Genomic DNA, 17,800 nt, shown 5'->3' with positions numbered 1-17,800 from the left:
TATTGTGTGACATGAGAATGTCATGTAGTAGGTAAATTCTTTAAACTAAGATCCGGTTTGAATTCTAGGTAGAGGAAGTTATACTACTCCTTTATTTTAAACAGAGGATCTTCCACTCCTTTACCTCAGCGGTACATTAGCCTCTTAGAAGGATAAGTGGTAGTAAGAATAGATTGTTTGTTGATTCTAAACTACCTAAGTATTAATAAACTATTTAAAGGAGAAGTTATAGTTCTTGAACTGATGTAAATACTTAGTAAGTTTAGGTTATGATTGCTCTTTCTAAACGGAAGTTAGACTACTCTCGAACCTTACCTCATGGTGGCATATATAGTATTGAATTTGGAAATCAGTAAACATTCCCGCCCTATAGAGTACCGTCCACACAAGAACCCCCCCTGTGGGAGTCACTCTAGGGTGTAGTTAAGTAGTAGTGTAGGTGTGTACTTCATTAGTCTATGGAAGGGTCTTTGATGAGGTCTAAGTACGTGGTGCTGGCTGACTAATCAGGGGTCCCCCATTCGTCTGCCACAAGTGCCGGGGCATAGAAAAGCATTGCAATGTCCTCATTGCTTTCGATCGCTAAGTCGTCATGATCGACGAGTGGGTGGCGATGGTTCAGGTCGCAATGGTTTAGGTCGGGAGTTCTTTCGTGGCCTGCCTCGCTTCTTGGGTACCAGAGCGACTTCCGCAGAAGCCTCAGCGGCGACGGTCTCCGGGTGAGCCACCTTATACACCTCCACCAGTTCCATACAGTTGGCCAAGTCGGCAAGTATCTTCCAACAATCATACCAAGTAGACTAACCCTTCTAGCGGACCAGGTATTATAGGCTAGTACCTCTATTACGTTACTTAATCTTCTTATTAAGGATATATTCCACCTTATATAAGTTGCCTTTAGTAGAGTTATTTTCCTCCTTATAATATATTAGATTTAGTTTAAGTAAGGTTTATTTAAATAGGTTATTATAAGTAGTATATTTATTTAAGTATTAGATGCTTATTATAGAATAAACTTATATATTAACGTTACGATTATTAATTTTAAAATTAAATTTATAAGTTAATAAAAAGACTTTTTAAACTACTATAAATAGTTTTTATATAATAGTTAAGTTTTAATATTTTAATAAAATAAAGGTTTATAGGCTTTATTTATATAAAGTTAAACTTTATTACTAACTTTAAATTTCTTTTATTAATACTTAATATTATATAATTACTTAGATTTTAAAGTTATAATATTTATAATTAGTTATATATTTTATTAAATATATTTTTATATAAATTAAATATTTAATAGCTTTTAAATAATATTAATTAAATATTTAAATAAAGAAGAGATTTTAAATTTAAATAGAAATTTATAAAGATTAATATTAATTAAATATTAATAAACTTTATTTAAGTTCTATTATAAAGTAAGTAAAATATCTATTTATAATTTATTAGAGTGTTTAGTAGTATAATAATAAATTACTATTTTTATATTTTAGTTTTTATTTAAAAGTATTATTAAATTATAAATAATAAGTAGTAGTTATAAATAATTAAATATTAAAGCTTTTTATATATTTATTTAAAAATAAAAGTAAACTTAGTATCTTAATTTAAAATAATTAATTTAAGGTAAAATTAGTCACTTAATAGTAGTTAACGATTAAATACTATATTTTATTACTTAGTTAAATAAGTTATATAACTAGAAATTAGTAGTGTGCGCTTAAAGGGTCTTATATATAACGGGTATAAGTAAATTAAAAGTTTTAAAACCTTTTAATTATTATAATATATTAGTTAATAGTATTTTAAGAAGATTTATAATAAAGTTTAAAGATATTATATATATTAGTTCTTTTAATACTTAAATTAGTTAAAGATTATTAATTAGTTACTAATTATCCTTTTTTAAATACTATATTAATAATAATAATATAAATAAATAATTATAAAATAAAGCTTCCTTTATTAGTATATTTTATTTAAAATATATATTATTTAATTTTATTAAAATAATGTTTATTATTATAAGCGTTATATAGAAACTTTTTTATTAGTAGGTATAGTATAATTAATTACTTAATATTTTTTAATTAATATTATATAAAAGTTAATTATATAAAATAAAATAGTAGCTAAGCTTAAAAGTAGAGATAATATCCTTATTATATTAATAAGTAATTAGTTTATAATTAGTTAAATTAAGTATAACTAAGGATTTAATTATCCTAGTATATATAGGGTTTATTTTATACTTTTAATAAAGTAAATATATATAATAATTAATATAACTATTTTAAAGAAATATAAAACTAAATTATTATTATTTATATCTTTTAAAAATACTTATAAAGATTATTTAAAGTTATATTTAAAGTGTTAAAACTTTTTATTAGTAAGTAATATTATTACTATTAGTAGTTAATTAAAATAAAGTATTTAATATAAAGTTAAAGTAATTAATAAAATAATAAATATTAAATTAATATTTTATAAAATAAATAAATATATTAATTAAACGTTAATTAATATAGTTTATAAACGAAGTATTAAAGTAAGTGTTATTTATAATACTTTATATAATATTATAGTTAGTAAAGACTATAATTAATTAGTAATAATTAGAGAGAATTAGTATATATAAGTATTTTATTATTTAAATAAAGTAGATAATCTTTTATTTTAAAAGTTTATAATTAGCTTTTACTTTAATTAGGTAATAATTTAAAAAGGTAATAAAAAAAATAGTATGAGTAGAAATATATTTATTTAGTTTTTAAGTAAAGTTTAATTTAAGTTAAAATACTATTACTTTAAATCTACGTTAAAGGTAGCTATTCACCTAGAGAAAGAGCTACTTATAAGGATCTATATAATAGATTTATAGTATTTTATAAATATATTTCTAAAGGTTTTTAAAGCTTTTAATCTCTTTTAATATAGAGTTATAATATATATAATATATAAAAACTTAATACTTACTTTTATTATTATTAATAAGCTAGTTAGTTTTATAACTTTTAGTTAATAATATAACTTTTTAGCGCTATAGAGTCTCGGAAAGTTAGATATAGTATAGGATTATTATATGAAGGAAACTCGTAGTATTAAGGTAGGTCTTAAGATTCTTAAGTAAAGTAGGAAACTTTATTTTATAGAAGGCTTTAATATATTTTTTAATAATAGTTTAATTAAAGGTATTAATATAAAAATTAAATAATTCTATTAAAAGTAGTTTATATAAGATTTAATTAGTAAAAGAAACTTTATATTAATTAAATAAATTTAATATTTACTTAAAGTATTATATATACTCCTTAAAAGTATTAAAAGATTATTAAGTTATTAATAAAAATATAATAAAAGTTTTAAAATTTATATAATAAGTAATTTATAAAACGTTATATATAAATAGACGAGTTTTAAAATTTTATTAAAGGAACTTAAGAATATTTTAAATTATAATAACTTATAATTATAAATTAATTTTAATAAGTAAGGTATATTAGAAATTAAAAGAAGAAAGTAGTAACGTTAATAATTATAATAAATAGTTTATTATAAAGAGAATTAATAATATTTTTTATAGTAATAATAAATAGTTATTAAAAATTATTTATTTATTTAATAATTAAATATTTACTATTATTTATCTTTTTTACTTTATAAATATTTTATTAAATTATAAATATTAGAATTATAAAAAAGTAAATATTATTAATAAAATCTATTTATTCTTTTTTAAAAGTTATTATAAATTTAATTAATAAACTTCTTATTCTTATAAGTTATTAAATAGTAAGACTAATTAAGCTTAGTATATTACTAACTATTTAATAAAAGATTTTTATTATTTAATCTTTAAATATATTAATTAAAGCCTTATATTCCTATATATTTAGAAACTTAAACACTATATCTTATAAATATTATACTTTTTAAAGTTAATAATATAAATATATATATCGTTTTTATAATAATATTAAGAATATTACTTAAAGCTTTAAGGTTTATTAATTTATAAAAGGGTATTATATAGTTAGTATTAACTTAATTAAATTTAAAAGAAAGCTAGCTTAAATTAAAATTAACTCTTATAGCTTTATTATTTATAATATAGTAAACGGTATTTATAAGAAGTATATTAAAGGATTCTAAATTATAGTATTTATTTAATAGTTAAGTGTTAAAGTTCTCACCCTTAAAAATCTTAACTAAATCTAAGGTTAGCTCGAACTTATAGTTTATTACTATTTAATCTTTTAGTAAGGTTATTTATAGAATAAAGTTAGGTATTATACCGCTAATAGTTAGAGTAATTATTAGTTAAATTATTAGTAATATAATATTAATTATTATTACTATTTTTAATACTTTAATAACTTTTAAAAAGAATATAATAAAATAAGTATAATTTTTATATTTATAAATAATATTAATATAAAGATAGTAGTTAACTTTAATAAGTTAATTAGTAATATTATATAAAACTATAATATATAGATTCTTAGAATTCATTAAAATGTTTATTATTAGAGAATAAATAGAGGTGAATATAAAGGATCGACCCTTAAGTAAGTTTAAGTAGTATATAGCGACGTGTATAGTCTTATTAAGGGTTAAAGTATATTAATAACTTATTACTACCTTTTATATAATTAGGTTAAGTGCCTTTTTAATAATAATAAAAAGGATTTAAAAGTTATAACTTTTTAAATAAGTAATTATATAGTTAAAGTAGTTAATTAAAGTTTAATAAAGATAGATTTATATATTATCAAATAGAGTATTAGTGGTAAGATCTTTTATAATCTATATTTTAATAGTTTATTAAAATATATTAGGAGTTTTATTAGCTTACTTATTATATATTAAGAAAGATTATTTAGTGAGTTTAAAGATAATAATAAGGTTTAAATTAAAATCTCTAACTTATTAAAGTTTAAACTTAGTAATTTTAATATTATTAAAGTTTTTAAAGAACTTATAATCTATTAGCTTTTATAAAGTTCCGAAATTAAGGTATAGCTTTAAGTTAGGGCCTTATATACCTACTTATATAGTAATTTATAGGTAAGTATATCTACTTATTATAGTAGAGTTCGTCTCCTTAAGTGGAACCTTATCTATAATGCTGTTGTTAGGGTACTCTATTTAAGTAGGAGTGGTGTAGTAGATAGCCTTAATACGTGGCGCAGGCTTCTACCCTGTCTTGTGCTTATACTAGCGTGAGTAGCCCTTAAGGTGGTGGAATAGCTTGTTGTGAGAAGTGAAGATGTGCTTGTAGATGCGGCATTAGGTATCCTCCCTGTCGAAGATGACATGAACACGGCTATTATCAGAATTAGAGCTTGGTAAATGGGGAAATTCTAAACGACCGGAAGGTAAGTCAATCCAGTGCACTCGCTTGGGAGAGCCCGGTGGCGAAGGAGTGCGGCGATCGTCGACGTCGGACACCTCAGTGTCAGAGGTTATGTAATAAGCACGCTTCTTATTGTCAGGGCTCGGCGGGCGGTTCCACTTGCGCTTAGGGCCCTTGTGCTCCTCCTTCTTCTTGTCATCTTGATACGGCTTGTAGGAACGATGATCTTGGCTGTCGTGATCGCGGTTGTCATAACGACGGTCTTGGTTGTCACGAGACCTACCATGATCGTCGGAACGATACGAAGGGCGAGAAGAGTCACGGTATGATGGTCGAGAGGAGTCGCGGTGAGACGAGTAGCGATCTCGATCACGGCGGTCATCCCGACGACCTCGGTCCTCGCGGTCGTCGTAACAATAGCCAGAATACTCGTCACGGGTAAAGCTTCGCGAGTCGTACTTATATATGGGTGAACACTTAGTACGCTAGGCGTTATCTTAATAAGAGGTGTTAGAGTAGTAATAATCTATTATATTAATTATAATGCTCTTAGTAGCCTTTATATCTTCTATATATTTATTAAGTGATTTATATTTATAAGGAGGTTTAAAATAAGTTTAGATTTACTTATTTATCTTATTTTAAATTATATTAATTACTTTCTTTTAATTAAAGTTTTTATAATTAATAGTACTTATTATTTAAATATATTAAAGGTTCTTTTAAATAAATTTATATAAGATAAACTTATTCTTTATTATATCTTTTAAGTAAAGGTAAGCTTTATTAAACTTATAAGTAGCTTAGCTTAACTTTATTATAAAGTAATTAGTTAGAGTATTAATAACTTTTTTATAACTCTTTTATTATAGCTTATAGTAAGCTTTATTAGTGAGTTTATTATTCTACTAGTATACTATTACTCCTTATAGTAGAGTTAGGAATATTTTTAAGATCTTAGCCTTAACTTTAAAGGTGTTATTTCCGTCTTGGAAGGAATTAAGTTAGTTGATGAAACTTTATATATTGGTAAATATAAGATTCTTGCTGATAGTAATTATGCTGATATCGTTTAGGTTCTAGTATTTAGGGTTGAAGATACCTACCTCCTCTCTTTGGAGTTTGCCTTGAGAGAAGGAAGTCATGCTAGTGTTGGTTGAGAACGGGGTCTTGTGTCGACTACTAGGCGGGTCTTGGGGAGGTTTGTGACCAGTAGTGTTAGTATCTCCCTTAGGTTCTTGAGAGGGTTGATGAGAGGGATGGCGAGAGCCTCTACCGTTAAACTCAAAGCTATCAACGTTAATGCCACCCTAGCCAGAACCACCACCTAGGCCGAACGGGTCTCTGGTAGGTCTGCCGGAAGGCGGCAGGCGTCCCATCGGAGGCTTATTAGCAGCAAGCCCCTTCTCGCCGAGCTGGAAATGCAAATCCGCGGGGTTCTTGGTTGTGGCGTTGTTAAAGCCCAAGCCAGTGATTCGTGTCTTCATCATACCTGAGAGGTTGTCCACCTTCATGTTGGTGTCTCGCGCAGTCTGCAAGGCCTCTGTGCTATCGGCCCTCGACTGATTAGCGTTGGTCTTGATGCGACGGACGTAGGTCTTGAAGGTATCATTGTTGCTGAAATTGGTAGGCTCCGGCGGACTGCTAGGCGGAGCCGGGTCATTCTCAATGGTTGCGCTCATGCGCGGGTCAGTAGGGTTGTCTGCTGGGTTCTCTTCCGCCATACTGTCGTCGGCAGGAGAATGAGCAGACTGAAAGGTGTTTTCGTCACTGAAAGTGGGTGATTGAGGGTTGAAGAGGTTCTCGTCACTGAAGCTGCTAGGAATGGTATCGGAAGGCCGACCTGTCAGGTTACCCACCGGTTGGTTGATAGATCCCGCCAGACCTTCGGCAAGGGCGGTAATGTTCCTGCGGGATGACCTTGTCGACTGAGCAGGTCCCGATTGTGACATTCCCGATCTCTATACGTAGTGACGCAAGGAAACTAAACAAATAAACTATAAAGTGTGGCTGGTAAGTATGGAATGAGGTGAGGATAGGGGATAGCTTTAACTTCCCTAATGGGTGTGAAGTAGCTGGGGAAACTTGTAGCGTCTGTAGTAATAAAGTTGCTTAGGATTAGAGTGTTGTTGTGGGAAGCAACTACTAAGGTCGCTTATCTATAGAAAAAATTTGTACTTAGCTTGGCTTGAAGTCGTTTGTCCAAATGGTTTGGAAGTGTGGGGTTGTGATTGTCGGACTTGCTTCGTGTCTTCCCAGGTGGGCGTGACAGTTAGTAGTACCGTAACGTCGTGCTTTCCCAGGCGGGCGTAGCAGTTAGTTGAGCTGTTGCTAGAGAAGTCCTAGCTGGGCGTATCTCCTTCGTAGTGTAGAAGTTGAGTGCCGTCGATGGCGATCGAGGGTGTTTGGTGTGGTGGTTGCAAAGTGATGGAGGTGTCGCAACGAAGCTTCTCCCGACGAGATGTATTCCCAGGGCTCTAGGGACGTCGGTTAAGTTGTAATAGTCCTTGTGAGGCAATCGCTCGTTGATTGCGATGCTCTCTTTGTAGTGTAGCGTTGTAGCTACTACTTGTGGGAGTCACTTTAGGGTGTAGTCAAGTAGTAGTGTAGGTGTGTACTTTATTAGTCTATGGAAGGGTCTTTGACGAGGTCTAAGTACGTGGTGCTGGCTGACTAATCAGGGGTCCCCCCCACACCCCCCCCCCCCTTCCTCAAGAAACACTCACACAAGGAACACCCACACCAGCAAACAGGATAGACTATGACATGACAAACCTGTAGGTTGCCACATCAAATCCCTCTAAGTATTAAGAGAGGCTACCTAGCTTATTTCCGGCAAACAGGATAGACTATGACATAACCAAATTGTAGGTTGCCGCATCAAACGCCTCTGAGCAGTAAGAGAGGCTGCCTAGCTCATTCCCATCTCAACAGTACCTCGTCAAACAGCCTAGAGCCGGAACAGGTCTTAAAATTACTTTATAGAATCCCCAGGTCTACCCACTTACCTCTTCTACAACACATCGTCCTGGCTACCATACTCTGACCAAACCGTACCAGAAATTCTACCACCCAACCTATCCTTACATCAAGCCGGGAATAGCAATGACGACACCAACACCGTACAACGTCTTCACAGGCATCTACAGGGTCAAGGGAGATGATGAATTCGGCATGTCGAGAGAAGAATGCCAGAAGCTCATCGATGAGCTTCCCACATACCTGTCTCCCCAGGAGATCGAGGAATGGGATCGAGAGACCGACCCCGACATGCTTGATCTGTCCCTGGTATGCCCTGCAACATCTTACCGGCCACAATGAGATAGAATAACTGACCACGGCTAGGATCTGGAAGGTCTTGTGCAGGACAAGACGGGCGCCGTCCTACGGAAGCCAGACCATGCCTCGTGTGCCTACCTCTCCCGGCTGGTGGGCGACACATCCCCGCCACAAAGAGTCACACAACGGTGGCTGAAGCTTGCTGAATACTTGGGAATGCCAAACAACGCTGAGGACGACTCAGACTATAGCCTATGTGCGAGTGCTTTGCACCTAGCTCTTTACAGCCAGGAGATCGAGATAGGGAGCGAGGCATATAAGAAGCTGTTCAAAGAACAGGTAATTAATGCGTTAGCTGGATTCCTATCCAACCGCAGTTGTGGCCGCCCAGGCAAGAAGGCTCTCCCAGACCTCCTTCGCCAGGTTGAGGAGATCTGGTACCAGGGTCACAGGGAAGACCTCTATCTAGTAACAGAGACAGGTCAATGGCAACGGCCACAATCACTGGCCGGCGCCACATACGAGATTGTTCCAAGCACGTTTGAGTTTCTTATGGTAAACCATATCCTTGTGAGTATGAGCAGACCGGATTTGGTAGGAGCAACTATTAATCCAGATGTAGGAATGGAGGGACCGGCTTGATCCTAAACTGCGGTTGTCAAACGTCATCAACCTTGCTCTCCCTCTACGCCAAAGAACAGCTCCCATGGCGATCCACTACGACTCTGATAAACCCCCCCCGTTAATCAGAAACCGCCCAAGAAGAAACAACGAACAGGGGGTCATAAATTGGCGCAAGTCAGCAGATTCGCACAGATGGCTGGTAGCCCAATTGGTCGAACGCGGTGGAGCCAAGTTTGACCCGCCAGAAGCAAAGGCACGAGACCTCTCCGCCAAACTCGGCGCCACGCTCGTAGAGTTGCAGACCAGGCTGCGGTTCTTATCACTAGCGCAGAGGCTGACAAAGGACGGATTGCCAGAGCTGGCGAGGGACGGCCAAGGGACTGGGATGTCCCATATCAAATGGACCAAAAAGGACGATGATTGGCTGATTCTCAGGACCGAAGAAGACATAGACATCTCAGTTCTAGCAGCTGTACTTGGAGTTGAAGTGAATTCCATAAATTCACGTGTCAAGTCCCTACAACCAGGCAACAAGAAATCCGCACCAACTACGGCGGCTTCTGGAAAGCCGAGCACCACTAGCAGAGGCAAGTCCCGGGCAAAGACCACACGCGCCGCCAAGCCTGTCGCTTAGAAGCCGGCAAAGGTCGCCGCTGCTTCCAAGAGGCTCGAGTCACAGGAGTCGGAGTCTGAGGAGAGCGAGCCTGATAAGTCGGAGTTGGAGTTAGACGAGTCTCCTGATCTAGGCTCTAAAAATGAGGACGATGACATGGACGTGGATGGGGGCACCGTGTTAAAGGAGCCCGCTCCCCAGCGACGATAGAGTCTATCACGCGCGGGAAAGGCTGCTGGTGTTGCTAAGACGGCCGACTTGCTTTCGCTTTTGAGGTATGTTGTGGAGGAGGATGAGGACGAGGACGATGAGGACGAGGAGCAGGACGAGGAGGAGGACGAGGAGGAGGAGAGGAGGGCTAGGGCCAGGGCCAGGGCCAGGGCCAGGGCCAGGGCCAGGGGCAAATCCAAGGCCAGGGCTAAGGCCAAGGGCAAGGGCAAATAGCGAGCTAGGAGGCCAGCAGCCGATTGCTGCGGATGAGGGCCGCTCTGAACGTTGTGTGGAATAGGTTTTGCTTTTTGTGCTTGAGCAATTCAACACTCTCCATCAGACCTACCTCGTGAGCAGCCTGGTTCACTCTTGCATGCAATCAATTGGAGGTCACACCCAGACCTAACCCTAGACGAATGGACCCACCTCCATGTGACACAGCGCCCATTGCCAACGGCCAACCAGGTACTCGCCCAATCCTTCTCAAACGGCCGGTGCGCAAGATCCTCCTGATAGCATCCGAGTAGGTCACGCCGGAGCAGGGTTGACGAGCCTGGCCTGTAGCTCTGGGACGCCCAGGAGTCCCAGCAGGGAGACAACATCACTGATACGTACGAAGATGGACGGCAACCCCGACAACAGGGCTGAGGAGAGGATGCTGGATGCGGATTTCGCCAGCGACGACCTCGACTTGTTTGGATACCGCCGCTCCGATTCGACGGTCACCCTGCCGCTGGGCCACGACCAAGATGATCAAGTCGGCCTTGAAAAGAACCAAGACTTGGATGACCTGGCCGATCTCGCGGCCCAAGAAGCCCTCGTCGTCCGGCGTGTGTCGCGAGCCGAGCCCCACAACCACCCCGTCGAGTTGTTACACGACCTGGCCCCCGTACCGCAGCGGCCGACCCAGATGGAAGCCGAGGGCGAGCGCCCGGCGCTGAACCAGACAACCAATTTCAACCTCAAACTCAGCATCGACAGCGGCGGGACTCGTGTCCGCAGGAGGCCGAGGCGGTCGGTGGGCCATGACGAGGAGGCTGTGGACAAGCGGAGACTGGGCGGGGGGGAAGAGGGGCGGCGTGTCGAGCCTCACACACATCCGTCCCGCGGTCATACGTGTAACCCCTGCACGATCCTTATCCTCCTCCTCGTGGTCCTCGCAGCCACGGCGTTGTTATTAGCAGATGGGGTCGATAAGCATATCGTGTTCGAGCCAACCTCGCCGCGCAAGCCCACGCCGCCGAGCGCCATCGCAGACTCCCTCACCAAGCTCGAGTACGACGCGATATATCTCGAGCGGCGCCACGAGCGCGCCACCGCACACCTGCCAGCAGGCGCTGGGCTGCGGGACGTGCTGGCTTGGAGCACACAGCCGCGCCTGCTCCGCCGCGAGGTCGCCCGGCTGTAGGACCTCCGGGCTCGGCTCCTGGGCGAGGAGTACGAGAGTAACATCGTCTACCACCTCCGCACCTCGGAGGCGCGGCTGCGGAGCGTCCTGGGTCAGGTCGGAGGGCCGGACAGCATGGGCCGTCGGCTGAGGGCCGCCGCACCCCGCTGGATGAGCCCGAGCCTGGACCCGCAGGTCTACGAGGTGGTGCGAGCGGAGCGGGCCAGGGCCGCAGCGATGGTGGAGGAGGCCAGGAGGATCGTCGCCGCCTTATCGGAGTCCCGGGATTCTGCGCTGCGTGCCTGCCAGTCGAGGCCGCGCCAGGACGCCGAAGGGGCCTGGGTGCTCGACGACAACTCGGTGTGCCGCAGTGACGAGGAAGGGGCGGGGTCGCTAGGGGCCGAGGGGGTGGGGTCCGCCGAGGGGGAGTCGGACGCGAAGACGGCCCTCGGCTTCATCAATTGGATCTGCCAGGACCTCGACACGATGACCATGGTCGTTGACGACCGTGGCGCCGACGCGGATGCCGACGACGCGCAGGTGCAAAGCCTCGCTGCCGAGGCTGCAAGGGTCCTCGAGAGGTGGGAGGGACTGGCCGGCCAGTGGGAGATGCTCGCCGAGCTGTAGGGCACATGGGTCGCCCCCGACCACGCCCGGGTCGCGCCAGCTCGTGCTTTGACTTTGTATAACTTCCTGGATTTGTTGGCGCACGGGCCACTATCACTCGTCCCGTGGGAAAAGGCTCGTGCACAGGGCGCATCAGTTCGACAGTGTCTAGGAGGAAAAGGGCAGTGTGGTATTGAGATTGAATCACAATGAGATGTGGCGGCTATGGGTTGTAGCCTAAAGGTTCAGTGGCTGCTTCATATCGGGCCTGCTCAAAACATATTACCGATTGTGGAACTCTACATAGCCTGGCAGGTACCGCGGCTTGACCTGCAGGATGTGATGACCCTCGGGGAGCCTACTCTGCCCCCTCTGACTGTCGATGAAATACTGGTATGAAGACGGGGGTGCACCCCTGGGTACAACCCTACGATTTCCTGCGATTACGGGGGAAGCTGCGTGTGTAGTCAGCAGTGCCTCGGCAGAGTACCTGCACAAACAGATATGGGAAGAGATTGATGGGTTCCGATCGAGTCGAGTGGCCGAGGATAGTTGGCCCCAGTGCCTCTTGGACCGGAATTACTTCTCGCGCAGATTGGAGGGTGGGCAGGGTTGCAGGGCAGGCAGTCTCGACGGGAAAGGTCGGAAGCTGAAATAGCAGAGGCTATAACCTTCCTTAAGAAGACCGCCAAGCGCCAACATGACGCTGGTGATTAACTCACGCCTTCTGGTCCTGTCCCTACCGCCTCTCACCAGCACGCGACAACCACCAGAGTCATAAAACGATCCCCTACTACATACAGGCTCTGGTATGGATCACCAACCTTGGAAGTTTATAATGCTAGTCTTTACCCTTCACCCCATGTCACTATAACGTGTAGACCAGACAAGTTGACAACACTCACACAAACTCTACGTGTTTAGATACACATCAATCACCCGCACAGTATCCATACTCAACGATTTCCATAACAAATGCTTCAGGCATTTCTCGAGCCTCTCCAATAAAAATATCTTTCCATTTAGCCCACATGCTATAGGTATAAAGCCCTTTTTCATCACGTTAAGCCTGTCAGTATTTAGGCCACTTTTGGTCTATTATCTACAGTTTCACCACTAGTATGAGAGGAATAAGAACGGTACTACTTCCTGTAGAGGGTGTAGATGAATTCTAAGAGATAGATTATAATAGCTTCGACCTTCAAGGGCCAGCTAATGTTAAGATTTACGAACTGGTAACAGTACCAGTGCTAATAGGCAGATAGTAGAGACTGGCGGGGTGGGCACGGCCTGACACTAAGGGTTGTTGGACAAAATAGTAGCCTCTGATGGTGAGCCTCGCTATCGTTCCACAACACTATTCCTTTTCCACACCTACTGTTGTTCCGGCTTAGTAGACACTCGAAGAATAATAGTCTAACACATAAGCCTTCTAATGAGACTGACCGTACAATCATCAGTGCCAAGGCTTCTCCAGCACGGCCGTTTTGCGGAACTTGCACCCTCAGCCACACGTTGCTATCCCGCAGCCAAGGTTTCTTGACATCATCTCCAAGATACGCAGTCACAGGGGACAAACTAATTCTGGTGCAATCAAATCGCCTTGTTTTATTTGTGTGTATGCTCCTCACTCTCCCTCGCCTGCCGCCTCTCCCCTCCTTGTATTCTTTCAATGCCGCTCCTATTTGCCTGCACATACACACACCCACTATGAGTCACTTTTAGTCACATATCTTTGTTTCTGTGTGTGTATATAGGGTTTTCCTTAAATCTAGAGATTTCACTTTACCCACATTTATCTACAAGCTTGAGTTTGCCTCCATGATTGTGTGTTTGCCTCTATGTGTGCTTGTTGGGATGTGTGTGTGTGTGGCGTCACATTCAAATCCGGAGGAAGCTGGCCACATGGGCATGTCAAGCTCATCATCTAGGCATTGATCAATATTATAAAGTTGATAGCTTCATCTGTCCAAGAGTCTCAACATCATCCATTCCTCCTCCTTCTCCTATATCTTATACTATCATTTCCATTTCCTATTGTGTCTCAAATTAATACAATCTCTCACCACTTTCATCCATCTTTTCAATGTTCTTCACTATATAGAACAGCCCATCTAAAAGATCACACACCTGGTTCCGCAGGTGAGTATCAGCCTTCAACGAGCTCTATCACATGCCTATTCGGTTCCTGATCGCTGACTAAAATCATTCACAGCCAACTCGGTATCCGACCATGCGTGTGCTGCCGGCACTCCCGGCATTGCAACAAGCTGCAACAGCTAGTATTGCTGCTCCGGACACCACCAATGATGACTCAGTCACGCTCGTCGACGACGCGGACGATACCATCGCTGCGCTGGACTTTGGGATCCCCATACCCTCCTCCAACAAGAAGAGGAAGAGGGCGTCCACCACCTCCCAGAACGGAGATAACACTCAGGCTGTCAAGAATGTCCGCCACCAGACCGGCAACAACAACAACAACAACAACTCCTCAGTGGTCCACATCCTGCCACTCCACAGATAAATTCTAGACGACCACGTCATCCGGCGGATACGACGCAACGGCCTCAGCTCAGAAATGAATAATACCTGCGCGGAGAAGCGGGCCCGCTCGAGGAAAGTGACGACTCGTCAGTAGTCCACATCCTATCCCTCCACAGGCAGGTCCTAGACGATCACATCAAATGGCGGGTCCGGCGTAGCGGGCTCAGCGCCGAGGACACACGCTCCGCCTTGGGGTATCAGGTCATCTGCCATCCTGGAACAGTGTTTCCACGGAAACACACAGCGAACATGCGGATGAGCAGCCTGTATCAGGCCACAACTCTGAAGACGAGCAGGGGGTCTTCCTCTACGACACATAGTCTGAAGAGGTTGATGACATCGACCCCGTCGACGCCGAATTTGTCCCTGGCCTGCAGCCCATGGTTTACCACAGCGCTTGTAAGCGCTTGTCAGCGCTACAGACAGCCGCTGCACCTCAGCAACTCACCGTGCCATTAATTGCCCATAAAATAAGACAGCAGGAAGATCAAGTTTCAAAGACGAAGAACACAAGAGAAGACATGAGGAAGATCAAGTCTCGAGGATGGCAAACACAAGAGAAGACGCGGGGAATTTATGACCAAACTTCGAAGAAGGAAGAGACACATTAGAGCTCCTTCAAGTAATCGCCTACACAGGAAGCACGTAGCTCCATGAAAGACCTCTACCTATGGCCGGACACATACAGTGTGACTCCGATTGGTGACGGGCTGCCAGCCCGCGGAGTATGAGCCCGAAGACATCAGGTCCTACCCAGTCGGCAACTCCGCTGACAACAAAAAGGCAGCAGCCTAGCCCTTTGGATCTCTCCAAGACGTCCGCGACACCCTCTTCGAACTAGACGCAGACAAGGACCCGATGGCACAATTCGCAACACCAACCCTCAACCGCACCGCGACGTCACGGCATCGCGAATGAAGAAGGCAAGGAAGTAAGGCCGGTGCCAAGGACAGTAGCAAAGATCTCTTCGAAAAGTTCCTTCCACGCAATAACGCCGCTCAGAATCTATTCACTAGCTTTACCAGGCTACAGTCTGTTCTTACTACCCTAGTAGCCAGCATATATTTATCTAAATTCCAATTCTAACAAGCTATACTTAAAATTGTTTGAGACTATTTTATAAATAGGAAATTCCCTGTTTTTTTAAATTCTACTAGGCTGATATGGGTTGAGGGGTGGTGAGGTTTGAGAGATGTTTTTTTGGGGGGAGGGGTAGGGGGGTTGTTGAGTTTATCATATAGTGTTATCAATCGTTATTGCTGTTAGTTGCGTCAGAGTAATACTTCACGGGAGAAGAGATGAACATCATAGAACCAATAGCACTTCCCCACCATGATTGGTCATTATATGCTTTCCAAATATTACCTACCATACCGGTGTCTGCAGGCAGCCCGCAAGAGTTGCGGGGGGCCGCAAGACTTACCTCGTTTTCAAGACTTATCCTTAGCGCAAGAGTTACACCCACCACAAAAGTTGCCCTTCCGCAAGAGTTAGCGAATTAAGGTGTAAAAGTTACGTAAGGACTTTTTAGGTGAGAAGTAGATACATACCTACCTAAGGAAGAGGTAGGTAGTCACAAAGAGACAGTTACGAAGAGACAGTCATAAAGAGGCAGTTATAAAAAGGAAGAAAATAAAGAAGACGAAGACAAAGACGACGAAGACAAACAACACCCTAAGGTAGACTAGAGAACGAAAAACCTTAAAATTACTCTAAAAGAAGAATCCTTCTCAGCCATCCTCCACACCTAGATAAACAGAGTAACTTTTAAATTACCAAAATCTTCTCACATAACTTTCACACCTTAATTCTCTAACTCTTACAGAAGGGGTTAACTCTTACGGTAGGTATAAGTCTTGCAGTAGGCGCAACGCTTGCAGAGGGCCGCAACGCTTGCAGAGGGCCGCAACGCTTGCGGATCCCCCCTATTTATCAGTACGGTAGGTAGGTCTTTGAACTCTTACCACCCTATAAAGCCGCCGCCTACGACTTCGGACATGCAAATAATACAAGCGAAACTAGTGAAACATGATAGAAAGTGACTAAGCTTTGAGCTAGAGTAGTTTCTAGGTAAGGACGGACTGAACTTTATCTTTCAGTCTCCCACACTAGGCACGCTGAAGGAGGGAAGGCGGCTCCGGTGGAGCAAGACCGTTGCTCTCCATTCTCAACCAGCATTCCACTTTTACATACAGCATGAGCAATTATGGGTAGTCGGTAGACAATAGGCAAGAGATTCCCGTGCGGTCACGTTAATGATATGGAGCATCGTTACTATACACATGAAGGAGGATGTGAGCAGGGATATACGGTTGTACTATTGACCGGTTCCAGCAGTGCTGCTTGTCTTGCAGTGTCTATTTGTTCATGCAATAGCGATAGGGACAAAGTCGACATTGTCTGGGCGCCACGCTGCCGTAAGATGAGTCTTTAGCTGAAGTCCTGGCTAACAACTGCATCCTGTCAAGTCCACATCTTTACCCACAGCCCCGATATTTTCCATCTGTGATGGAACTGTGGCAACAAAAGAGGAGCAAGTCAATAGGAGAAGGACAAAAAAAAAGGTGTGCCCACTGACCCGCCCAAGCATCTACACGGATCTCGAGTGGTTGTGGTCAAGCTCGACAATCCGCCGAGCAATCACAATTAGACCACAGAAGACTGGTAGATACCCACACCAAAAAGAAAAAAAAAATCAAAATGAAAAAAAAAAAAAAGGTGTGCCCACTAACCCTCCCAAGTATCTACACTAATCTCGAGTGGTTATGGTGAAGCCTAACAATATGCCGAGCGACCATAATTAGACCACAGAAGACTGGCAGATACCCACACCTATTTGCCAGAACCGCGCATGCCACGTCGCCGTGGGCCTACCGACAGCCAGGACCCCAGCACCGCCGCCAGAGCTCGTATCGGAAGGGGGAGGCGGGCCCTGGCCTCAACCCACAATCCGACACGGCGTACTGACGAGCAGGCTCGAAGGGGCCAGCTGCCGACGGCTGCCCACGGTACAGTCATGCGCGGGGGAATAGCCGCCGTGCCATGCTTGAAGCGTAACATGAACCGGGGGAAGGCGAGTCCGCATGTTGATTCTCCTGGGCGAGGATCCGGCCGGGCTCCAGATCGACTGCGACACCAGGAGTACACGCAAACTCTCCCCCCTACCAGCTCG

General features: G+C 42.0%; 2 protein-coding genes across 2 annotated transcripts; both read left to right on the top strand.

Moving 5' to 3' along the window:
- Positions 1–8,467: 8,467 nt before the first annotated feature.
- On the top strand, positions 8,468–9,252 carry KVR01_003904 (uncharacterized protein; the record flags this gene model as incomplete). The annotated part of the gene is given in 3 exon segments (XM_044791958.1): positions 8,468–8,650; positions 8,708–9,211; positions 9,226–9,252. The coding sequence occupies 3 exon segments, from the start codon at positions 8,468–8,470 to the stop codon at positions 9,250–9,252; spliced, it is 714 nt and encodes a 237-aa protein (XP_044648919.1).
- Positions 9,253–10,707: 1,455 nt separating this feature from the next.
- Positions 10,708–12,102, top strand: KVR01_002711 (uncharacterized protein; the record flags this gene model as incomplete). The annotated part of the gene is given in 2 exon segments (XM_044789100.1): positions 10,708–11,481; positions 11,497–12,102. The coding sequence occupies 2 exon segments, from the start codon at positions 10,708–10,710 to the stop codon at positions 12,100–12,102; spliced, it is 1,380 nt and encodes a 459-aa protein (XP_044647726.1).
- Positions 12,103–17,800: the final 5,698 nt, after the last annotated feature.

Source organism: Diaporthe batatas, assembly GCF_019321695.1.
Source record: "Diaporthe batatas strain CRI 302-4 chromosome Unknown Contig00003, whole genome shotgun sequence".
NCBI classification, from domain to species: Eukaryota; Fungi; Ascomycota; class Sordariomycetes; order Diaporthales; family Diaporthaceae; genus Diaporthe; species Diaporthe batatas.
Note: the sequence above shows the minus strand (reverse complement) of the source record. Positions and strands in the feature narration are given on the sequence as shown.